At 38.2% G+C, this 27,468-nt stretch overlaps 1 protein-coding gene across 6 annotated transcripts in view; it reads right to left on the bottom strand.

Annotated features, from left to right (window-relative positions):
• The window catches only part of LOC127852221 (uncharacterized), a 127,468-nt gene that overhangs the window by 72,175 nt on the left and 27,825 nt on the right, over positions 1-27,468 (bottom strand). For all 6 annotated transcript variants that reach the window (XR_008036139.1, XR_008036140.1, XR_008036141.1 and 3 more), the window contains 4 exons: positions 24,152-24,275; positions 19,863-19,943; positions 17,403-17,447; positions 15,479-15,574 (listed from right to left, as the gene is read on the bottom strand). Coding sequence is in view for 3 of the 6 variants with exons in the window: in XM_052386102.1 (XP_052242062.1) it covers positions 15,479-15,574; positions 17,403-17,447; positions 19,863-19,943; positions 24,152-24,275 (346 nt within the window). In the remaining 3 variants the exon portion in view is untranslated. The remainder of the gene's footprint in view (positions 1-15,478; positions 15,575-17,402; positions 17,448-19,862; positions 19,944-24,151; positions 24,276-27,468) is intronic.

The following is a 27,468-nucleotide window of genomic DNA, read 5'->3' as shown; positions in this document are numbered from 1 at the left end:
ATAGAACATAATAAACTATTTACCACTTAGATACATATATTCACGCATTTGTAGTCCCTTCGAAAGTGATATTTAATTTAAGACCTTTCTAACCAGACTCAAGTTTTAAAGGCATCATCTCCAAACCTTAGATACTGATAAGCAGCAAACAGCATAAAACCTGAACTGACTGTGAGTTACTCGCAGGCTGTTCTGGTTTTATGCTGTTTGCACATGGCCATTTTCACTTTGCTTCTGAGTGGGAAAGGGTTAAACGCCATTCACTGGGCTTTGCCTCCGCCATCAGCAGCAAACGTGATAATGACTGGGGATTGTGTCTTATTCTTCATAGCTATTATTTTCAAACTAATCCAAGATATCATTGAGACCAATCTTCTGACCAAATTTCATGAAGACTGGACAATAAATTTGGCCTCTTAAGTGTTAACAAGGTTTTACTATAGCCATATATAGCCAAACATGTATAAGGAAAAATGCCCCGCCCCCTGGTGGCCATGTATTTAAAGCAACCACAACCATTTTTGAACTCATCCAAGTTATCATTGGGACAAATCTTCTGACCAAGTTTCATGATGATCGGAAAATAAATGTGACCTCTAGAGGGTTAACAAGGTTTTACTATAGCCATATTAGGAAAAATGCCCTGCCCCCGTGGCGGCCATGTTTTTCAACCAACTGGCATCATTTTTGAACTTGTCCAAGATATTATTGGGATCAATCTTCTGACCAAGTTTCATGAAGATCGGACTATAAATGTGGCCTCTAGAGTGTTAACAAGATTTTACTATAGCCATATATAGCCATATAAGGAAAAATGCCCTGCCCCTTGGCAGCCATGTTTTTCAAGCAAAGGTTACCATTTTTGAACTCATCCAAGATATCATTGCGACAAATCTTCTGAGAAAGTTTCATGAAGATCGGAAAATAAATGTGGCCTCTAGAGTGTTAACAAGGTTTTACTATAGCCATATACAGAAAAATGCCCCGCCACCTGGCGGCCATGTTTTTCAACCAACCAGCATCATTTTCGAACTCATCCAAGATATTATTGGGATTAATCTTCTAACCAAGTTTCATGAAGATCAGACAATAAATGTGGCCTATAGAGTGTTAACAAGATTTTACTATAGCCATATTAGGAAAAATGCCCCGCCCCTTGGAAGCCATGTTTTTCAAGCAAACGTAACCATTTTCAAACTCATCCAAGATATCATTAAGACCAATCTTCTGACCAAATTTCATGAAGATTGGACAATAAATGTGCCCTCTAGAAAGTTAACAAGGCAAATGTTGACGCAGCACAATTAACAACGCACAGCTGACGACAGACAAATGGCGATCACAAAAGCTTGCCATGAGCACGTTGTGCTCAGGTGAGCTAAAAAAATGCAATCCCAATCTAGGTCTTCATGTTAGCTAATTCAACCCCAAATTTAGTACACCATCTTCATTAGGACTCTGTGATATTGACCTTGAGAAAACATTCCCTTAATACGATCTCAGGCAATGTCCAATTACCAACTTGTTGTATCCAAAGTTTAGTCAAGATTGGTCAAGGAAAACTAAAGATATTAAAATAAAACCACCTGTTTGATGCCGCCTACAATTTTTACCCTATTTTCATGAAATTTTCTCAGAATATTTGATCGAATTATATCTCAATTTGGATAATTTGTCTGGTCTGTTGTTTAATATAGCTGATATGAGATGTTTGGATTGAGTGTTTAATTTTGGCTGGAGTGCAAACCATACCTGACAGGGGGGTTTGGGGTTTCTTCCTGGTACCCTGGCTACCCCAACACATAATAAGACAACAACCAAATTAAAAATCTTTTGGTTAATATCAAATAGTGTTAAACATAAAATACTGCTTTACAGCAAATATTAAATAGTGTAAGACAACAAATACTGCTAACTTAGAGAATGGCAACTTCATATACAATTAATTTGGATTGCAAAGTTCTAGCTTTTTAGGGAAAATCGCAACTTCCACCATCTGCACCAAAAGCAATATAACTACTACTTCTACTATTACCACCACCACTACCACTTATACTATCACCACTACCACTACCACTGATATTAACACTAATACCAAATTGATATTGTCTTAAATAAGGTTATAGATTAATTAAACCAGATATAATATGTTTTAACATCAGCGTAATTGTGAGTCATATAAAACCCATGTATACCGCTAACTTTCAGTGTGTGTGCACTTTGTCATGCCTCTGATTGGTAGGGGGTCTAAGATTATATCCGGTGTAAATAAACAGTACTTGTCTACCCCAGATAGGAGATAAAGTGAATGAACTATCTAGCTGTCTGTAGTTAATGTGACCTCGTAAGGTTATCTAAAACGTAAAGCTACTGTGGCTCTGTATCACTAGTGTTCTTTAACCTTGGGCCCTAAGTGGATCACCGGAGGTTGCAAGGGTCGCCTCTAAAGTGGATAAAAGGTTTTTCTAAATTTATCCTAATTACCAAATTTTTGGATGCTTCCGACTCTACCTAAATATTGTAATGATAAATATTCTGAAAAAGTTTGATCAAAATTGGATTAAATATTAGGCCTCAAGTTTTTACCTTACAGGTAAAAGTTGGCAACAATTACAAAACATGATGCTTAATAGATGACACTGGACGCTGGGTGACCTCAATGGCTAACCATGAGAACTGAGTGCTTAAGTGAGCTAAAAAGTTGTTAGACCCCAAGTTAACCCATTTATGCCTAGCGTCTAGAAAAAAGGCCTTTGCAAACAGCGTACACCCAGATAAGATGCTGCATGATGCGGCATCTCATCAGGGTCTGCGCTGTTTGCTTAAAAGAATTTCTGTAAGAAATATTCTAAATATAGAAATAAGTATACTAGACATCCCAAATTTTGGAAATAAAATGATCCGATATAGAAGGATGGGAGAGTCCACTAGGCATAAAAGGGTTAAGGATGTATTTACATGCAAACAATCACACACATAAAGCCATTCAAACAATCAGTGTTCTAAATATGCATGCGACTGACACATGCACTGCAGGTTTCCTTAAAACATACCTGTTGCATGATTTATTGTAATCTAGATATCAACAAGAAGTTAACAAATTAATTGCTAAACCACAGATACATATGATGAAATGCAACATCCTATAAAAATGTTGTAATACAGTCAATCTGCATGTCAACCTCAAACTAAGTGATACAATTATGTAAATCAACATTACATATTAGTTTAGTAATATTTATTCAGTATTCTTTCAAATATTGTTGTGTAATCAAATATAAGAAATAATAAATGTCTGCATTTTTCTTAAATTTATATGTCCCAAGCAGTGTTCTGAATTAAAAGTGTCAGCAAAATGTGTTCTTTGAAGGTAAAAAAGGCACACTTGTATTTAAAAAAACTTGAAAACAGGTAAAACTACAATCTCCACGCAGAGTTGTCGTTCCTTGCTCTCACATACAACTCTGCGAAAGGCTCAGCCCTCCATTTTGTCTATAAAATAGATAAAACCGAACAAACGCATTCAACGTATATTGGATTGGATATTTAAGATCGCATGCATTAAATTAAGAAATATGACTTTTAAATGTACCATAAATTGTGCAAAAACTTGCGAGTTTTAATGCAACTCTTTGGAACTAATTTATTGCCCATTTACGCAGATGGAATCATTCCACGCACTTCACAAATGTAAACAATTGAACATATTATTTTTGAGTGACGTTAGGAATTGCTTCGACATGTGTATGTATGTAAGTTTCTTAACATAAAAAAAACATATCAATTTTATAACAAGGGCTGTTTGTAAAACATGCATGCCCCCCATATGGGTTGTCCGTTGTAGTGGCAGCCATTGTGTGAATACGTTTTTTGTCACTGTGACCTTGACCTTTGACCTAGCGACCTGAAAATCAATAGGGGTCATCTGCGAGTCACGATCAATGTACCTATGAAGAATCATGATCCTAGGCCAAAGCGTTCTTGAGTTATCATCCGAAAATCATTTTACTATTTCGGGTCACCGTGACCTTGACCTTTGACCTTGTGACCTCAAAATCAATAGGGGTCATCTGCAAGTCATGATCAATGTACCTATGAAGTTTCATGATCCTAGGCCCAAGCGTTCTTGAGTTATCATCCGAAAACCATTTTAATATTTCGGGTCACCGTGACCTTGACCTTTGACCTAGTGACCTCAAAATCAATAGGGGTCATCTGCGAGTCATGATCAATCTACCCATGAAGTTTCATGATCCTAGGCGTATGCATTCTTGAGTTATCATCCGGAAACCATTTTACTATTTCGGGTCACCGTGACCTTGACCTTTGACCTAGTGACCTCAAAATCAATAGGGGTCATCTGCAAGTCATGATCAATCTACCCATGAAGTTTCATGATCCTAGGCGTATGGGTTCTTGAGTTATCATTCAAAAACCATTTTACTATTTTGGGTCACCGTGACCTTGACCTTTGACCTAGTGACCTCAAAATCAATAGAGGTCATCTGCAAGTCATGATCAATGTACCTATGAAGTTTCATGATCCTAGGCCCAAGCGTTCTTGAGTTATCGTCTGACAACCACCTGGTGGACGGACCGACCGACCGACAGACCGACATGAGCAAAGCAATATACCCCCTCTTCTTCGAAGGGGGGCATAATAATGAATTAAGACTGATATAAGATATCATGGTATGAGATGGTTTTCTTTAATGCAGTGAATGCAGTGTAACCGTCGTGCAAGAGATTGTTTAGTATTCTGTAACCTCAATGATGAACACTTGGAATGATCATGACATAAATGAGACGCTTTCATAACAATAGTCCGTTCTGAGCCCAACACAGAGGTGAATGTAATGTAACCGTCGTGCAAGAGATTGGTAAAACTATTCAACTGGTGGCTTATTAAAGTAAAATGTTTCTAAAGCTCTCTGAAGACATTTACTGGGTAAGTTTCCATCTTTAATCAAAGAGTACCAAAGTAAAAAAGCACATGTATACTGCAGACAAACCATATATATTGCTGTGTTGGTACTTAAGGGCTCCTTTTTGACATTTGATATTTAAGTTATGTCCTTGTCTTAAAATGTCATGTTATTGCTATGTTCTTCATGGATGGAGTTACAAAGAACTGAGAAAAGTCCTTGTTTTGCAAAAAAGGCTCTATCAGATTTGACCTTTTATAATCACATTTACCTTTTTAATGCAGCTATGTATGTAAGTTTAAGTGTGAAACCAACTGTCTTATAAATGTTAACTGTCATACCAAGTTTTTGAAACCTTTCAGTGCATGGTGGACCATACAGAGCTCTTGAAAATCATATTCTTATATTAGAATGTGCTTTATAAATATTTGACCTTGAAGTCTTACCTTGACCTTGAAAGAGGGTGTATGGCTTTTCCTTTTATACACACTGTCCAATAAAAGTAAACATGCATGCCCAGTATTTGTAAATCATCCATGCAAATGAAAGTTAGAGCTAGAATAAGTCCTACAGTGCTATATTTTTACTCTTTTTTTTCTCCTCAAAAGTATGACACTAAGATCATAAAATTACCATTCAACATTTTAAAGAAACTAGAATGGAAAGCTAGGATCTGATAGTTTCATGCAAACAAACATGTTGAGGATTGCAGGGTGAATCGTCAGCTCTAGATCTTAATTCACATGAATAATATCAGATATCCCAACACATTTTGGATTCTATTATTCATATGACAAGTGTCCATTCATGTTCATATATTATCTTTACTTGAGAAACAAGAAACCGTCGGAGACGGGTGATGCTCCCCAAAGTTTTTTTTGTCACAATATTGCACTATATATTCAGATAAAAGGAAACGTCTTAGGGCACAGTAGTTAGGGGGAAAATATTTTTTTTATAGAAAATATCAAAGGGCCATAACTCTGTGATAAATCATCCGACCAGAACCCCCTGATAATATGCACATCTCCTCTTAGTAGTGACGCTTCCCATAAAGTTTCATTGAATTCCGGTCATTAGTTGCTGAGAAATAGCCCGGACAAGAATTGCACTATATGCACAGTTAATGGAAAATTTCAAAAATTTTAAATGGGCCATAACTCTGTGAAAAATCATCCGACCAGAACCAAATGATAATATGCACATCTCCTCTTGGTAGTGAAGCTTCCCATAAAGTTTCATTGAATTCCGGTCATTAGTTGCTGAGAAATAGCCTGGACAAAAATTGTGCACAGACAGACAGACAGACGCACACACGGACAAAGCGGCGACTATATGCTCCCCCAAAATAAATTTTGGGGGAGCATAAAAAACGAAAACTTCAAATATATATATTTTTAAAAAGTATTTTTCTGAAAAGTAATGATTTATACAATGGTAAGACCATCATATTTTGTGTTCTTGTACATCAAATAACTTTCATAATTGTGTAAAAATACAATAATTATTACTATCCTATATTTTGTATGTGCTTTTTTTTGTTTTATACTCAATTAGATTTTTCTAGACTTGTAATATGTTGGTTTATATTGTTTGTTGATTTCAAACTGTAGATTTATTTTGTTTGCAATTACTTGCAGGCTTTTAGCATATATGCATATATCAATCTTCAAATAAATGCATTCTTCATTTTTAACAGATAAATTGTCAAACAAGGGCTGTTTGTAAAACATGCATGCCCCCATATGGGCTGTCAGTTGTAGTGAAATCCATTGTGTGAATACGTTTTTTGTCACTGTGACCTTGACCTCTGACCTAGTGACCTGAAAATCAATAGGGGTCATCTGCCAGTCATGATCAATGTACCTATGAAGTTTCATGATCCTAGGCCTAAGTGTTCTTAAGTAATCATCCGGAAATCATCTGGTGGACGGACCGACAGACCGACCGACATACCGACGGACTGACATGAGCAAAACAATATACCCTCTCTTCTTCGAAGGGGGGCAAAATAAAATCCACAAGGTCGAAAAATGCACAGGTGTGCTGTGTGTCATAATGTACCATGACAACCTAAATTGTATGTGATACTGTCCACACAAGACAAACATGTTCTGAAACACAAACTGCATTTCACTGGTTACAAGAAATTGATTATCAAGTTGCATCATACTGCAAGATTAAGGTCATGTTTCAGTTTGGTGTTGAAAGTCACTCTATTTAAAAATGCATCACACGACTGCCCCTAGTTACTAATGCAGCAAACTAAACACGAGTTCAAGGCCTTACAGAAGTTCATTGACGTAAGTGGAGAGTTTTATCACATCTAGATTTGCTTGTACAGGTAACTCAGATAACTTAACAGTCAGTTAACGAATTATGAACCTTATTTGGGTATTTCACTAGATTTTAAACTGATGTAAGACTATTAGTGTTGACAAACAAATTTATCCTGAGTGACATCGTTACATTACAAAGTTCAAGCTAATGGCAGATCACATATTTTCCTTTAAGCCATAAACTTTGTGCATTTTCAAGCACAGTTGTAAGCTATTAGTTTTGTATGATGAAATGCCAGTGACAATATAACAGATTTAAGATTGCTTTAGTCAGATGACGCTGTTGTGATAATCAACTTACTTAAACATGAATCATGTGAGGGAAGATGTATTGACAGGTTATTTAAAAAAAAAATAACAACACAAGCCCATGGATAATTGATAAATAAGTTATATTCCTCAGGGGTATTTTCTACAATACATATTAATGATATCTACATACTAATTTTTTCTTCCACATTCAATGTGGACCAAATAATATCAAGCATTGAAACAGTAACAAAAACTTGGCCCCTTTACAGGTTCTTAATACTCTTAAACCTCAAAGATGAGTTACCCTCTTCTACATGTTCTGTCACACAAACTGTTTCCCTCTTCTACATGTTCTGTCACACAGACTGTAACCCTCTTCTACATGTTCTGTAACACAGATTGTTTCCCTCTTCTACATGTTCTGTCACACAGACTGTTTCCCTCTTCTACATGTTCTGTCACACAGACTGTTACCCTCTTCTACATGTTCTGTCACACAGACTGTTACCCTTTCTACATGTTCTGTCACACAGACTGTTACCCTCTTCTACATGTTCTGTCACATAGACTGTTACCCTCTTCTACATGTTCTGTCACATATACTGTTACCCTCTTCTACATGTTCTGTCACACAGACTGTTACCCTCTTCTACATGTTCTGTCACACAGACTGTTACCCTTTCTACATGTTCTGTCACACAGACTGTTCCCCTCTTCTACATGTTCTGTCACACAGACTGTTCCCCTCTTCTACATGTTCTGTCACACAAACTGTTCCCCTCTTCTACATGTTCTGTCACACAGACTGTTACCCTCTTCTACATGTTCTGTCACACAGACTGTTACCCTCTTCTACATGTTCTGTCACACAGACTGTTACCCTCTTCGACATGTTCTGTCACACAGACTGTTACCCTCTTCTACATGTTCTGTCACACAGACTGTTTACCTTTCTACATGTTCTGTCACACAGACTGTTCCCCTCTTCTACATGTTCTGTCACACAAACTGTTCGCCTCTTCTACATGTTCTGTCACACAGACTATTCCCCTCTTCTACATGTTCTGTCACACAGACTGTTCCTCTCTTCTACATGTTCTGTCACACAGACTGTTAAGATGATACATTCTATTCAATATACTTGAATTGACCATAAACCTTCTATGCTAGAGACTCCCAAAGCGAAATGCAAAAATGAGTCTTTTTTTCAACTGATCATTCTAAAGAATGAGAATTGTATAAGCCTTGGTGTTGGATTGTTGCATTTATAACCAAAATACCTTTATTCTACATTCTAGGGAGTGTAGGAATATTATTCCATGTTTACAGCAGATGACACATGCGCGCCCTTTCCCCCGCAACACCCCCACCCCAGCCCAAGGATAAGTTAATGCACCTTAAGTAAGATGTATCAACATGAGGGACATGATAGCCTTAAAGCACTTACCTGAGTTCAAACACACCAATTGGTGGCGACTTGACCTCGTGATCTAGTTTTTGAACCCACTTGACCAACAATAAAACATGGCCTTCATATTTGTCAATATAAATCAGGCTTCATCAAGACTGAGTTAAAATGTTGATTCTAGAGTGGTAACAAGTTTGATTTAAGATTTGACCCAGAGAACTAGTTTCTGGATGCACCTGACCCCATTTCGAACTTGGCCTAGATATTGTCAAGATAAGCATTCTGACTAAGTTTTATACAGTTGGAATGAAAAATGTTGCCCCTAAAGCTGTAAGATTTTTTTTAATGATTTGACCTGCTGACTAAGTTTGTTATGCGTGTGACCCAGATACTGTAAAGATAAACAATCTGACCTTGTTTCATCAAGATTGAATATATAATGTGGCCTCTAAAGTATTAACAAGGTTGTTATAATATTTGACAGACCAAGTTTGAGGATGCACATGACCCAGATTGAACTTAGCTCAGGGAATGTCAAAATTAACATTCTGACCAAGTTTCATCAAGATTGAGTATCTAGAGTAGTAACAAGTTTTTTTCAAAGATTTGACCTAGTGACCTAGTTTTTGGATGCTTTTTACTCAGATTTGAAAGTGGCCTAGATATTGTCCACATAAACAATCTCACCAAGTTTCACCAGATTAAGTCATACTTGAGACCTCTGGAGTGGTAACAAAGTTTTTTTTGTAGATTTGACCTGATGACCTAGCTTGTTGATGCAAATGACCCAGATTTTAACTTGACCTTGATATTTCCAGATGAACAATCTGACCAAGTTTCATAATGATTGGATGAAAAACGTGGCCTCTTAAGCGGTAACAAGCTAAAAATTAATTTTGACACACACCGCATGACGCTGGACATCATATGATAACAAGGGCTGTTTGTAAAACGTGCATGCCCCCCATATGGGCTCTCCGTTGTAGTGACAGCCATTGTGTGAATGTGTTTTTTGTCACTGTGATCTTGACCTTTGACCTAGTGACCTGAAAATCAATAGGGGTCATCTGCGAGTCATGATCAATCTACCAATGAAGTTTCATGATCCTAGGCCTAAGCGTTCTTGAGTTATCATCCGGAAACCATTTTACTATTTCGGGTCACTGTGACCTTGACCTTTGACCTAGTGACCTGAAAATCAATAGGGGTCATCTGCAAGTTATGATCAATCTACCTATCAAGTTTCATGATCCTAGGAATAAGCGTTCTTGAATTATCATCTGGAAACCATTTTACTATCAGGTCACCGTGACCTTGACCTTTGACCTAGTGACCTCAAAATCAATAGGGGTCATCTGCAAGTCATGATCAATGTACCTATGAAGTTATTCAAGCGTTCTTGAGTTATCCTCCGGAAACCACCTGGTGGATGGACCGACAGACAGACAGACAGACCGACTGACATGTGCAAAGCAATATACCCCCTCTTCTTCGAAGGGGGGCATAAAAATAGCTCACCTCTAGCATTTAATCAATGATCAATTAAAATGATAGAACATATTACTCCTTTACACTGCCAATGCAGCTATTAGATCCATATATGCCAGACGTCCCGATCTCGGCGGGACAGTCCCGCTTTTGGGCCCTTTGTCCCGGCGTCCCAATATGAGACGATCTGCCCGACATTTGTAAAAAAACGATGTAAGGTCTATAGGTTCCCAATAAAATTCGCTAGTCAAGCTCTGTTTCGCTAACACTTACCATAGCTAATCCCTTTATTGCCCCCAATTAACCATCCGATTCTACTTTTCGTGTGTTCCAGTGTTGTTTATGACACCTTATCAGCGATTTATCGGCTAATTATTGACTTTATCAGGCATTCACACCATGGTGGTCTTCAAGATAGTGGTCGCTTATTGCTATCGATAGTTGTATTATAATGAAATAAATGTTGAAAATGTGTTTGTTTTTGTCTTTGTTTGAAACAGTTAACAAAACAATTGTTTTGTAAAATTAACTCTTCGTCATTAATGAGTCTTTTACATTCAATGTTTAGTTCCAAAATAGCGGGATAATCCGAATTTGCAGTATACCAAAATCGCAACAAACAGTCCAATAAGTGATACCCATCCTGTCTAGTGTAATTGGGTGTAATTGTAATAAAAACAACGAGGTGCTATGCATGACAGTTTGACCCTACTCCAATTAAGCTAAAAACAACGAGGTGCTATGCATGACAGTTTGACCCTACTCCAATTAAGCCGCGACAATTGACAAGTAACAAACTGCTAAGTTGTAGTAGCAGCCATTGTGTGAATACGTTTTTTGTCACTGTGAACAACGGTGGTGGTGGTGGTGGTGGATGTGGTGGTGGTGGTGGTGGTGGCGGCGGCGGTGGTGGTGGTAGTAACGCTAACGTAACGCTAACGAAGCATTACAATAACAATACTTAAGAATGATAAAATGGGAAAAGGTAACCTAGCACTGGCAGTAAATATAGGGCTCATTTACAGGTCATATTTGGAATCTCTGCTGTAAAATGAGATTTTAAATGAATTTAAGGGAGGCAAATGCTGTAACAAAAAGAACATGCATAAACGGTAGTTGTTTCCCTTGTTTGAACCATGCTAAATCCTTAAAATGCCTATTTCCAGTAACTGTGACCTTCACCTGTGACCTTGACCTTTGACCTAGTGACCTCAAAATCAATAGGGGTCATCTGCGAGTCATGATCAATGTACCTATGAAGTTTCATGATCCTCGGCCCAAGCGTTCTTGAGTTATTGTCTGACAACCACCTGGTGGACGGACCGACCGACAGACAGACAGACAGACAGACCGACATGAGCAAAGCAATATTCCCCCTCTTCTTCGAAGGGGGCATAAAAAAAAATCGCAACAAACAGTAAAAGTGGTACCCATCTTGTCTTGTGTTATTGTGATAAAAACAATGTGTTGTTATTCATGACAGTTTGACACTACCCCAATACAGCTCCTGACAATTCACAATTCAGTTTAATCTGTATATATATGAAGAAAACAAAATATGATTATTAACATTAGAGAAAAATAATTCGAGTACAGCATCCATAGACTCCTTTTGTCCTTTTGTTTTTGTTGGTGTAACAAAAAACTGCTTGAAATGTCCAAGTGACCCGCAGAGCCGCAAGCTGGTGCTTCTGCTAAGAAGGCAAAGAGTTCCAGGAAACGTGGAAGACTCAGTTTGAGTTTGTTGCAAAGAGCAGCAAGGGCAAGGAGTATATGTACTGTCGCCTGTGTAACATGTGGACTTGTCAGTTGTCAGCGGTGGACGTGATGATGTCACTAAGCATGTCCAAAGAACAACCCACGTAGAAAAAGTCGCGACAGTAAAGACAGCGACAAAGATCAACACCATGATCAGACCTGTATCTAGTTTACTGTAACCCGTACTTTCAGTGTACTGGATAGCCTCCCCTGTGTTAATGTTTGCCATTGAAAGTAATATTATGAGTATTGTTGTCGTCATGTTCCAGATTTTGTACTCTAAAAAGATTAATATTATCTTCGTTGTTTGCTATTGTCTTATTTAATAAAACTGTTATTGTTATGTTTTAGATTTCATGCTTTATATCAGATGTTTTATGTATTGAATAAAAGTATCAAGAGTTTTTGTTAGTACTATACTGACTTCAGTAAAGGTGGAATGATAGATTGTTTTAGTTGTCCTGCTTTTTGGTCAAAGGTCCCAACAATTTTTTATGGAATGTCCCGCTTTGGACCTAACAAATTCTGGCATGTATGATTAGATCTGTATTGCAAAACTATCAGATATAATGCATGTTAATGGCATTAACATGCAAACAGATGGAAGACTTGGGTTTCATTATATGATAATGCAAGTTAATTATAGATGCATGCTCTTCTTGATGGGATACTTGATAACTGTTACAGTAACACATAAATGATAATGTAATCTAATTAATGATAAAAAGAACAAGACATGTGTTTGTCAGAAACACAATGCTTCCTATTGCGCCGCTTTGAAGCCAAAAATTTGACCTTTGACCTTAAAGGATGACCTTGACCTTTCACCACTCAAAATTTGCAGCTTAATGAGATACACATGCATGCCAAATATCAAGTTGCTATCTTCAATATTGCAAAAGTTATGAAAAAGGTTAAAGTTTTGGTTAAAGTTTTTGAATTTGTTTTTTTGAACTTTGACCTTGAAGGATGACCTTGACCTTTTTCCACTCAAAATGTGCAGCCCCCATGAGATACACATGCATGCCAAATATCAAGTTGCTATCTTGAATATTGCAAAAGTTATGACCAAGGTTAAAGTTTTGGGACACACACATACAATGACAGACAGGCCAAAAACAATATACTCCCGATTTGATCCAGGGGCATAACAAGAGATGTGTTTGTCAGAAACACAATGACCCCTACTGTGCTGCTTTAAAGCCATAAATTTGACCTTTGACCTTGAAGGATGACCTTGACCTTTCACCACTCAAAATTTTCAGCTTTATGAGATACACATGCATGCCAAATATCAAGTTGCTATCTTCAATATTGAAAGTTATGAACAAGGTTAAAGTTTTGGTTAAAGTTTTTGAATTTGTTTTTTTGACCTTTGACCTTGAAGGATGACCTTGACCTATCACCACTCAAAATGTGCAGCCCCATGAGATACACATGCATGCAAAATATCAAGTTGCTGTCTTGAATATTGCAAAAGTTATGACCAAGGTTACAGTTTTGGTTAAAGTTTTGGGACACACACATACAATGACAGACAGGCCAAAAACAATATACCCCCAATCTTTCGATCCGGGCATAATCAGGTTACATAAAAAGATCTACTGTAGGTTTGCCTACACTGAAATTGTTATACAATTATGTCAAGGTTTTATAGGCCTTATTATGCCATAATCTATCACAAAGCATGAAGTCTTTCAATACACTCAACCTAGCCTGGCCCAGATGATACACATCAGGACTCTTTATTCTGGATTCCACCAGCAACTTGCCAAAGGTTTATACCAAACAAAGACTATTATGGTTAACAGAAATGTGTATGGGAACAGCATAAATATATAGCCAATGAGTGTAACTGTAAGCTATGTGTACTATAACACCTCTAAAACTGTAAGCTATGTGTACCATAACACATCTAAAACTGTGAGATATGTGTACCATTACACCTCTAAAACTGTTAGATGTATGTACCATAACACATCTTAAACTGTAAGCTATGTGTACCATAACACATCTAAAACTGTAAGCTATGTGTACCATAACACCTCTAAAACTGTAAGCTATGTGCACCATAACACATCTAAAACTGTGAGATATGTGTACCATTACACCTCTAAAACTGTTAGATGTATGTACCATAACACATCTTAAACTGTAAGCTATGTGTACCATTACACCTCTAAAACTGTAAGCTATGTGTACCATTACACCTCTAAAACTGTAAGCTATGTGTACCATAACACATCTAAAACTGTAAGCTATGTGTACCATAACACCTCTAAAACTGTAAGCTATGTGTACCATTACACCTCTAAAACTGTAAGCTATGTGTACCATAACACCTCTAAAACTGTAAGGTATGTGTACCATAACACATCTAAAACTGTGAGATATGTGTACCATTACACCTCTAAAACTGTGAGATATGTGTAAAACTACACCTTTAACATTGTTAGATGTGTGTACCATTACACCTTTTAAACAGTGAGGTGTGTGCAGCATTACACCTCTAAAACTGTGAGATATGTGCACCATCACACCTCTCAAACTGTGAGATGTGTGTACATTACACCTCTATGACAGTGAGATGTGTGTACCATTACACTTCTTTGATAGTGAGATGTGTGTACCATTACACTTCTTTGATAGTGAGATGTGTGTACCATAACAACTCTTTGATAGTGAGATGTGTGTACCATTACAACTCTTTGACTGTTAGATGTGTGTACCATTACAACTATTTGACTGTTAGATGTGTGTACCATTACATCTCTAAAACAGTGAGATGTGTGTACATTACACCTTTATGACTGTGAGACATGTGAACCATTATATCTCTACGACAGTGAGATGTGTGTTCCATGACACCTCTTTGAAAGTGAGATGTGTGTACCATTACAACTCTTTGATAGTGAGATGTGTGTACCATTACAACTCTTTGACTGTTAGATGTGTGTACCACTACAACACTTTGACTGTTAGATGTGTGTACCATTACAACTCTTTGACTGTTAGATGTGTGTACCATTACATTCCTTTGACTGTGAGATGTGTGTACCATTACAACTCTACAACTGTGAGATGTGTGTACCATTACAACTCTACAACTGTGAGATGTGTGTACCATTACAACTCTACAACTGTGAGATGTGTGTACCATTACACCTCTTTGACAGTGAGATGTGTGTACCATTACACCTCTTTGATAGTGAGATATGTGTACCATTACATCTTTTTGACTGTAAATTACACCTCTACAACTATGATGTGTGTACATTACAACTCTATGAAAGTGAGATGTGTACTACCTTGTAGACAACAGTTGTGGTTGATAAGGAGCAGATGTAGTAGCGCAGGCCCTTCTCAGGGATCTTGTGGGTCGATGACTTCCTCAGTAGGTACACCTGTAACACACAAACATGTATCACCGTCTGCATCAACAGGGGCGGGGGAGTCACATCAATCATATCGCACAGACAATATTTATTAGTGTTCATTTTAAGTGAATACACTGCATTTGACTGAAATGGTCATGTTTAACTATAACCTTGAACTAATTAAGACTGCAATCCGTGGTTTGGAGAGGGTATGCATGTGAGGAGGAAACAAACAAAAAAACATGCAAATCACAGTTTATTTCAAACCAAACAGCCACTAACATAATTTGGCTGGTTAACTTCAAATGTTTTTTTCCCAAGCTGACAGATTTCTGTTGTCAAATGTAAATACTTTTATCTCTGGGGATTGACACAGATTTGCCACCTTAAACAGTGCTTTTATTGCTTGATAAACATTAGGTTGCTGAAATAAAAAAATAACCTCTTTCTACAAAAGTATTACCATAATTACTCTATGTTTTCGAAAACTTAAAAATAATAAAAAAATGTGTTCGAAAACTTAGATACGAAAAATATTCACAAAATACAGGTGTCCGAAAACTTAGAGTCGAAAATTGAAGTGTCAGAAAATAGAGTCAATTGTATCAACGACTACCGGTAATAGCAAGCGCTTGTAAAATACCATGCCGTTCAGTATAAATTACAATTATATATGTTTGCACTGCATTTTAAATAATTTTAAATGCTTAATTTATTTGACAGAAAGTTACTACAAGGTTGTACTTTGACCAACCAGTTCAAAGATGAGCATGTGATGTACCGATACTTGCTAGTATGAACCTGTAATTAACGCAATAAAAAAGCAAACTATGAATTCTTTGTTTGTTCATTTCAGATAGTTGTTGTCTAACACCTTCCATTGTTCGTAAAACTTCCAATAGGGTGCATCACAGTTTGAAGCGTTTAGTATTTAGTTATTTTACTGAGAAGGGGTAGTACCATTGCGGTAGATAATTGAACTGTTAATTGGCACAACGCCTGGTAATTGTCATAAAGCTTATGCTATCGGGCGAAACCATTGTCTAATACTGGTTTACAAGGTTATTTACCCAATAACGCAAATGTAATGGTCCGTTACTCTCAGACATGCACCTGTCATGTTTTATGATGTTAATCTGGTTGTAAACCCCCATGATCAAAGTGTCATTAGATATCGAAAACATGACCGAAATTTGGTAAAAAAGCGCTGTAAAATATACTGTAAGAAAACTTAGAGACATAAATTATGGACGAAAACTCATATGTCTGAAAATTAAGAGTCACGAAAAATAATTATTTTTGCTAAAAAAAGGGGTGTCCGAAAACTTAGAGTGTCCGAAAACATAGAGTAATTACGGTAATTAAAAAAGCGATGTGTTTGAGAAACACTATGTCCCCATATATTTTACCTTTGACCTTGACTCAAAATGTGCAGCTCCATGAGATACACATGCATGCCAAATATGAAGTTGCTATCTTCAATATGACAAAAGTTATGGCAAATGTTAAAGTTTGATGCAGACACACAAACAAACAAACATACAAACAAACCAACAGACAGGGCAAAAACAATATGTCCCCCACCACTATAACAATATGTCCCCCACTATAGTGGTGGGGGACATAAATATAAAGTTCCATACATTTATTGCATTAAAACATTTGTGTTTATTGAGATGCTCTTGGGTTCTTGTCTTGGGCAGAACTCTTTCTTATTATCTTTAAGGAATTTTGGTCAGCACTCCAGTTGGAAATCAATCTTAAAGTGTCCCTGTAGCTAGGTTCACCATATCCACTAAGCCAATACTGGAACTCAGGATTGTAAGCAGTACAAGACCCAGTGGTGATACAGTACCTCTCTAAGAAACTCCATCCGCTCGGCTTGGCCTGTCACAAACACCTGCAAGGGAAAAAATGCAACATATGCACCACATAAGAATGCCAACAAGCAACCATTTATTTTTTCACCTTGTTGTATGTATTACTTTGACTAACAAGACTGGGTTCAGGGGTTCAACACTTACCAAAGAACTACCTAATTTATTCTAAACTTGTTTTTACAGGGCTGATAATAACTTAAGTCTTACTAGATATTTAAAATATTGCTGTATTAGAAATGTTTGATGGACATCAAAAGAGATAAATTGTGCTTAAACTTTGAGTTTTAAAATTGCCCCATTGGACAACTTGACAATTGGAAATAAATGTATATTGTTTGGGGTTTTTGTTGATTTTAACAGTATTTTATTCATATCACATCAGTCAGTTTACAAATCTCACTTTCCCGATGCCTATACCACGTGACTTTTTAAGATCTTTGTTGGGAGAATAAAGCGCGACCCAGTTAACGTTTTTAATGATGTCTTTTTAAATATTTCACCATTTTTAATGGGATAAAGAGGAGAGCCCACTCATTCATGAGAGTTTTCTATAGGCATCATTATCTTTTCAAACAAATAAGTATTGTTTCAGTAAAGTGCAACCACGCGTTTGTAATATGAAGTCCCACATTGACCGTTACCTTTGACATTGTGACCCCAATTTCGACAGAAGTCATCTACTTCCAAGGCCAATGCGCATGGGAAGTATCAAGCCAATCGGTCGATTCGCTGATGAGTTATTGATCAGAAACGCTTTTTCCACTTATTGAGCCAGTGACCATGCCCTTGGACAGCAGATGACCCCTTTTGAAATTGGGGTCACTAGGTCATGAGAAGTATCAAGCCAACCAGTTATTGATTGAACATGATTTCACACTTAGTGTGTAACCATGATCTTGCCCTTTGACCTAGTGACCCCAATTTCATTAGGGGTTATTTACTGCCCAGGGCCAATGCACATGTAAAGTATCAAGCCAATAGGTGAATCAGTTGCAAGTTATTGATGGGAAACGATTTCACACTTAGTGTGTAACAGTGACCTTGGCCTTTGACCTAGTGACCCCAATGTCAATAGGGGTCATCTACTGTCCAAGGCCAATGCACATGGGACGTATCAAGCCAATCGGTGAATCAGTTGACGAGTTATGGATCGGAAACTTTTTTTTTTTACTTAACGTGTAACAGTGATCTTGACCTTTGACGAAGTGACCCCAATTTAAATAGGGGTAATCATTTGTCCAAGGACAATACACATGTGAAGCATCAAGCCAATCTGTCAATTGGTTGACAAGTTATTGACCGGAAACGATTTTCACCCTTACTGTGATAGTGATCTTGACCTTTGACCTAGTGACCCAAATTTCAATAGGGATCCTCAACTGTCCAAAGTCAATGCACATGTGAAGTATCAAGCCATTCCATCAACTTGTTGACGAGTTATTGATCGGAAACGATTTTTACACTTGGTGTGATAGTGATCTTTGACCTAGTGACCTCAATTTCAATAGGGGTCATCTACTGTCCAAGGCCTATGCACATGTGAAGTATCAAGCCAATCGGTAAATTTGTTGATGAGTATTGATCCGAAACGATCTTCACACTTAGTGTGATAGTGACCTTGACTTTTGACCAAATGACCCCAATTTCACTTCGTAGGGGTCATCCACTGTCCAAGGCCAATGCACAAGTGAAGTATGAAGCCAATCGGTCAATTGGTTTACGAGTTATTGATTGGAAACGAACTGGTCTACCAACATTCAAACTGGTCTGGGGAAAGCCAGCAAGCACAACAATATACCCCTTCTTCTTCGAAGAGGGGCATAAAAATTGTGCATGAAAAACCCTAATATTGGGAAAAGTTGCGTGGTGAAGTCTTCATATTGGAAAATTGGTGAATTTGATTTTTTGCTCCCAAATAATTTAAAATTGATAACTAAATCTTTTCAAGTTGTCAATATTATTGACACTTTTTTTTTTAAACTTTGATTGGATTTTTTTGACAGCAATCGGGAAATTTGTAGTTCTTTCCTTATTGGGAAAGTGCTGTTTTCCGGTACTTTATTAATATAGGAAAAAATTCGCTGGATGCTGCACAGAGGATGTATGTCAGTTGGTTATTAAGCAGAAAGAAACCAGCCCACAGCCTGTCTGCTCGTGTCATGTACAACATTTCACAAGCATTCAACATTAAAATATACTTTAAAAAGGTTGAACCTAGATTAATTCCTCCAAATTTCATAATTCAACATGAAATGAAATTGCATTTTTTCAACTAGAACCTGCCCCTATTGGCGTAGCACTCCTAAAAAATTAACATTTGTTTCTTAATTTTCCTTAATGTGCTATAAAACGTTAATTGTCAGGAAGAAAATAAATTTAAATATTTGTTTAATGTCGTAAGCAGCTTTCTGGGATCGGTCTGTTCTAGTATGTACCTGCAGAATGAGAGGCTCCAGTGTCTTAGCAACCTCGCCACAGAAGTTTGCATCCACATCCACCACACGCCAGCCTATCACCTGCAAATGGCAACAGGGCATACAGCCATCCAATCACCAACACTTAGTTAGCCATAACATACAAATAAAAACCTGTACAAAAATGGATTAAAATAAACAAACAGTCTTCTTTCATTTAGTATTCCTATGATGTAATGTAGTGTGGCAGTAGCCTCATTTTTTCTTATTTTTTCCAAGATTCATTTCTGATGTTTAAACAAGATATCTCAAAATGCATTTAATATATCTGTAGCAGGGTTCGGAATGAGGAGAACTTATACTGCCTTGCTATATGAGCTAACTTTTATACCGACGCGGTAGAGTGCCAGTCTGATTTGGAACAAGGAGGTCCCAGTTTTGATTCCCATGGTGGTCGGGGATTTTTCTGGCTGGGTTACATTGGCGCCCAACGTGGGGCTACAACTCAGGACCTCCCGGTTCCAAATCAGGCAGGCACTGTACCGCGTTGCTATAAAAACTAGCTCATATAGCAAGGCAGTATAAGTGCTCCTCATACCGAACCCTGTTACAGATGGCAAGGCAGTATAAGTGCTCCTCATACCAAGCCCTGCTACAGATGGCAAGGCAGTATAAGTGCTCCTCATACCAAGCCCTGCTACAGATGGCAAGGCAGTATAAGTGCTCCTCATACCGAGCCCTGCTACAGATGGCAAGGCAGTATAAGTGCTCCTCATACCGAACCCTGCTACAGATGGCAGTATAAGTGCTCCTCATACCGAGCCCTGCTACAGATGGCAAGGCAGTATAAGTGCTCCTCATACCGAACCCTGCTACAGATGGCAAGGCAGTATAAGTGCTCCTCATACCGAACCCTGCTACAGATGGCAAGGCAGTATAAGTGCTCCTCATACCGAGCCCTGCTAAAGATGGCAAGGCAGTATAAGTGCTCCTCATACCGAGCCCTGCTACAGATGGCAAGGCAGTATAAGTGCTCCTCATACCGAACCCTGCTACAGATGGCAGTATAAGTGCTCCTCATACCAAACCCTGCTACAGATGGCAAGGCAGTATAAAAAATGATTGTCGCTAGGATAGACAATGTCAAGCCTCGGAACATAACATGGATATAAAATAATTGGATTTGTCAAGTCATTAGAGTAAGCTAAGAAATTTGACAAAAAACTTTCGTCATGGTCTCATGTAATCCGGTTCTGTCTGCAATTATGTTGAAAGGGTAAATCAATACATATTTTCTAGTTTTTGTGGAAAGTTGATAATTTTGTTAAATAATTTTTTATTGATATTATTTATAAACTTAATGATCAATTCCACAAAACAGGACAGTTATACAAATTAAGTTAAACCAATCCAGTGCATTTTATAATAACCAAGTGAGAAATGTCTGAATAAATTAATTGAATATTAAATGTACATAAAGATGCAAGTTAACATAAACATAAACACACATGTCAATTCATAAACTGTAATTCCAATACAAACTCAATGGGCCATGCAAAATATTGAATACTTCAATAGTTTTTTTAATGAACAAGATCTCTGGGTTAGATAAATATGATAATGAGGTTAACACAAGGATGTTTACACAATTTGTCCCCATATTTGGCGATGGTTTCCGCTTGACTGTTATTTGATATGACCCAGTTTGGTATCCTGTAATTGTAATCTAATACAAGGTACCAAACAGTAAGCGTGCAAAGATGAGTTTCATTTAGTTTAAAAGTAAATTAGCATTAATATCTGCCAGTGATTTTAAAGTATGTTGCCCAAGCTCCCGCTAGTTTATACAGCTCCAGACTTTATATCTTGTTCTTTACTCACATGGGGCTCAATGACAATAGCCACACACTTACAATCATCTCACAGTATTGACATTGAAACTAAATTTAAATCAATGTAATGTTCACAGCTGTTGAGAATATGACTAGACATATTGAAAGTTTTAAAAAGGGTCATACATTTGCACTTTAAGGCTGTGTATGAAGCAATATACTAAAGAATTGACACAGAAAAATATTTAATTATGTATGGTTAATTAACCTTCTAAAAAGACAACACCCCCTGTTTTGCAAAATCATGTTAATCAGACTGATGTGTTAACAATGAATATATGTGCACCACAATTAAACTTAACCAAGTCAAACCTTAAACAAGATTTATGTAATGATAAAACAGTTTGCAGTCTATCATTTGTATCATTACATGTATGGTTAACAGCCTTAAACAAATGATCCACACTTTACAAAGGCCCCATGCAATATGTGGTACATGGTAGATGTGCTGATTTGATATTCAGAGATTGTTTGGCAAGACAATGATCCCATTTAATTGGCTCCTCAGATTTATATTTATGAGAGATACTTTGACTGTATTTGCAAACAATGACAAATTCAACAGGTCCATTTGAGAAAACAACAGGATAAGTTATACAGTTGTAAGGTTTGCTGTGATGTATGCTCTGTTAATGATGCCATAGCCAAGAGTTACATTGTAATACATGTAGCAGTCATACAAACAATTCTAACAGTCATACAGATGAAGGATTGTGTAAAAGACTTTGGCTCTTCCATGGCAAAGACTTTTGATCAATACAGCCACACTACATGTAACATAGAGGCTATATGGTTTTTCTAGTTTAAGAAATAACAAAAAATAATTAACAGGTGCTTGCACAAGTGAGCATGTGAAAAATAGTACTTTATCAAGAAAATATTTATTTTATTATAATTTTATTTAATATTTTTTCTTATTATTTATGTAATTGTAGTTTTGAAGACATTTTATGTCTGTACTATTTTCTTATTGATGTTAACTGTAATAATTGGGTTGGATTTCAATATATATTTGCCGTAGATTTAGGAAGATTTAAAATGCTATTTGTTCAGGCTGCTACTCGCCCTTCTTATAGGCGAAACAACTTTGACTGTCTTTGTATGGCTTGTCTTGACCAGAGCAGAAAGAAGGCATTTACTATTCAGCAACAGGCCCATATCAGAAATAAGTGGAAACACAAAGGTGTGTTGTAAATAAGTGAGATCATGTATAATGCAATATTGTCAAAGATGTACGAAGACGTATGGTGGAGAAGTGTTCTGAAAGGAATTAATTAAAGGTATAACTTTTGCATTCTCCATTTAATTAAAAATGTATTAGTGATTTGGAAAGGTGGCCTGGACTACACAATGACGTCTAATTGAACACCTAACATAGAATCAGATTGAACATACTCTTGAATATGTTTGTACCCAGATGACCAGCTCCCATATGATACTTCAAAGATAATTATCCATGAACATTGGTCTGTTATTAAAGCGCTGACTACTGCCATCACTAGATACATCCTATCCATACATGCCATTAATTCTTCCGTACACTAAGTCTTAATTGAATATATCAGACTTGTAGATGATGAGGTAAATCTAATCAATATTTTCATGGCAATGTTTGCAAAATGAACACAATATTTTACGCAAGTTAAAACAAGATGTGTTTGTGAAACACAATGTCCCCCTATATATGACCTTGACCTTGTGAAGGATGACCTTGACCTTGTGAAGGATGACCTTGACCTTTCACCACTCAAAATGTGCAGCTCCATGAGATACACATGCATGCCAAATATCAAGTTGCTATCTTCAATATTGCAAAAGTATTCATAAAATAAGCGATTTGGGCCACATATATTTGACCTCTGACCTTGAAGGATGACCTTGAACTGACCTTTCAACACTCAAAATGTGCAGTTCCATAAGATACACATGCATGCCAAATATCAAGTTGCTATCTTCAATATTGCAAAAGTATTCATAAAATAAGCGATTTGGGCAACATATATTTGACCTCTGACCTTGAAGGATAACCTTGACCTTGACCTTTCAACACTCAAAATGTGCAGCTCCATAAGATACACATGCATGCCAAATATCAAGTTGCTATCTTCAATATTGCAAAAGTATTCATAAAATGAGCGATTTTGGCCACATATATTTGACCTCTGACCTTGAAGGATGACCTTGACCTTGACCTTTCACCACTCAAAATGTGCAGCTTCATAAGATACACATGCATGCCAAATATGAAGTTGCTATCTTCAATATAGCAAAAGTTATTGCAAAATGTTAAAGTTGGCGCAAACAGACCAACAGACCAACAGACAGACCAACAGACAGGGCAAAAACAATATGTCCCCCACTACTATAGTGGGGACATAAAAAAAACACAATAGAATTCTGATATTTGGACTGACTTACAGAGAGCCCAAACTTGGCAGCAATGGCTGTAAACTCGTTCTCCACATCCTTCCTTTGATCTTTGTCAATGAACATCAGGCCTGTGGCATACTGGCCTTCATCAGGCAAGGTGACCCCCTGAGAACTGAAACCATACAAACATGGCGTGGCTTAGCAGCAAGGTGACACCTTGAGAACTGAAACCATACAAACATTGTGTGGCTTAACAGCAAGGAGACTCCCTGACAACTGAAACCATACAAACATGGTGTGGCTTAGCATCAAGGTGACACTCTGAGAACTGAAACCATACAAACATGGTGTGGCTCAGCAAGAGGGTGACACCCTGAGAACTAAAACCATACAAACATGGTGTGGCTTAGCAGCAAGGTGAAACCCTGAGACCTGAAACCATACAAACATGGCGTGGCTTAGCAGCAAGGTGACACCCTGAGAACTGAAACCATACAAACATGGTGTGGCTCAGCAGCAAGGTGTCACCCTGAGAACTGAAACCATACAAACATGGCGTGGCTTAGCAGCAAGAGGACAACCTGAGAACTGACACCATACAAACATGGCGTGGCTTAGCAGCAAGGTGACACCCTGAGAACTGAAACCATACAAACATGTCGTGGCTCAGCAGCAAGGTGACACCCTGAGAACTGAAACCATACAAACATGATGTGGCTCAGCAGCAAGGTGACACCCTGAGAACTGAAACCATACAAACATGGCGTGGCTTAGCAGCAAGGTGACACCCTGAGAACTGAAACCATACAAACATGGCGTGGCTTAGCCGCAAGGTGACACCCTGAGAACTGAAACCATAAAAACGTGGTGTGGCTCAGCAGCAAGGTGATACCCTGAGAACTGAAACCATACAAACATGGCGTTGCTCAGCAGCAAGGTGACACCCTGAGAACTGAAACCATACAAACATGGTGTGGCTCAGCAGCAAGGTGATACCCTGAGAACTGAAACCATACAAACATGGTGTGGCTCAGCAGCAAGGTGATACCCTGAGAACTGAAACCATACAAGCATGGTGTGGCTCAGCAGCAAGGTGACACCCTGAGAACTGAAACCATACAAACATGGCGTGGCTCAGCAGCAAGGTGACACCCTGAGAACTGAAACCATACAAACATGGCGTGGCTCAGCAGCAAGGTGACACCCTAAGAACTGAAACCATACAAACATGGCATGGCTCAGCAGCAAGGTGACACCATGAGAACTGAAACCATACAAACATGGCGTGGCTCAGCAGCAAGGTGACACCCTGAGAACTGAAACCATACAAACATGGCGTGGCTTAGCAGCAAGGTGACACCCTGAGAACTGAAACCATACAAAAATGGTGTGGCTCAGCAGCAAGGTGACACCCTGAGAACTGAAACCATACAAACATGGCGTGGCTTAGCAGCAAGGGTGACACCCTGAGAACTAAAACCATGCAAACATGGCATGGCTTAGCAGCAAGGTGACACCCTGAGAACTGAAACCATACAAACATGTTGTGGCTTAGCAGCAAGGTGACACCCTGAGAACTGAAACCATACAAAGATGGCGTGGTTTAGCAGCAAGGTGACACCCTCAGAACTGAAACCATACAAACATGGTGTGGCTAAGCAGCAAGGTGACACCCTGAGAACTGAAACCATACAAAAATGGTGTGGCTCAGCAGCAAGGTGACACCCTGAGAACTGAAACCATACAAACATGGCGTGGCTTAGCAGCAAGGGTGACACCCTGAGAACTGAAACCATACAAACATGGTGTGGCTCAGCAGCAAGGTGACACCCTGAGAACTGAAACCATAACAACATGGTGTGGCTCAGCAGCAAGGTGACACCCTGAGAACTGAAACCATACAAACATGGCGTGTCTTAGCAGCAAGGCGACACCCTGAGAACTGAAACCATACAAACATGGTGTGGCCCAGCAGCAAGGTGACACCTGAGACCTGAAACCCTACAAACATGGCGTGGCTCAGCAGCAAGGTGACACCTGAGAACTGAAACCCTACAAACATGGTGTGGCTCAGCAGCAAGGTGACACCCTGAGAACTGAAACCATACAAACATGGCGTGGCTTAGCAGCAAGGTGACACCCTGAGAACTGAAACCATACAAAGATGGCGTGGTTTAGCAGCAAGGGTGACACCCTGAGAACTGAAACCATACAAACATGGTGTGGCTCAGCAGCAAGGTGACACCCTGAGAACTGAAACCATACAAAGATGGCGTGGTTTAGCAGCAAGGGTGACACCCTGAGAACTGAAACCATACAAACATGGCGTGGCTTAGCAGCAAGGTGACACCCTGAGAACTGAAACCATACAAACATGGTGTGGCTCAGCAGCAAGGTGACACCCTGAGAACTGAAACCATACAAACATGGTGTGGCTCAGCAGCAAGGTGATACCCTGAGAACTGAAACCATACAAACATGGCGTGGCTTAGCAGCAAGGCGACACCCTGAGAACTGAAACCATAAAAACATGGTGTGGCTCAGCAGCAAGGTGACACCTGAGAACTGAAACCCTACAAACATGGTGTGGCTCAGCAGCAAGGTGACACCCTGAGAACTGAAACCATAACAACATGGTGTGGCTCAGCAGCAAGGTGACACCCTGAGAACTGAAACCATACAAACATGGCGTGGCTTAGCAGCAAGGTGACACCTGAGAACTGAAACCCTACAAACATGGTGTGGCTCAGCAGCAAGGTGACACCCTGAGAACTGAAACCATACAAACATGGTGTGGCTTAGCAGCAACATGATTTAGTAACTGTCAGGTTGAATTGCACATTGTTAGAACTCGTTATCATCTTAAGTATAAACTATGAATAACTGATAATAATCAGCATCACATTTGAGGCGTCGTTTAATAATAATCCCTAATTGTAACATGGTCATAAGAAAACATCACAAGACTATTACAGGAAAATAAATTTGTCATGTGTAGTCCTCATTTTTAGGATAAAAAAAACTATACAAAACTGCTTTTAAATAAAACAAGTTTAGATCTTGTTTGAACACTAACACAAAGAAAATTTATGTACTACAGCTGCACTCTGTACTATTAAAGTTACAAGGAATTAACAAATCACAGATATGCGTAGTTCGAAACATATCTGAATAATGACTTGTAGAAACATTGAATTCAGTATACATACTTGTATATGAAGTTGTGATTGTGTATACTTATAACATACATAGGTTAAAATTTGACACAAAAAAGGTGTTTATATGCTTATTATGTTTTAATAATTTTAATAAACTTAAGGCAGGGGTTAAGATATGAATAAGTGTCCAGTTTGGCATATTTGACA

Source organism: Dreissena polymorpha, chromosome 12 (assembly GCF_020536995.1).
Source record: "Dreissena polymorpha isolate Duluth1 chromosome 12, UMN_Dpol_1.0, whole genome shotgun sequence".
Taxonomy (NCBI): Eukaryota; Metazoa; Mollusca; class Bivalvia; order Myida; family Dreissenidae; genus Dreissena; species Dreissena polymorpha.
The sequence above is the reverse complement of the archived record's forward strand: the minus strand, read 5'-3'. Positions and strand labels throughout refer to the sequence as shown.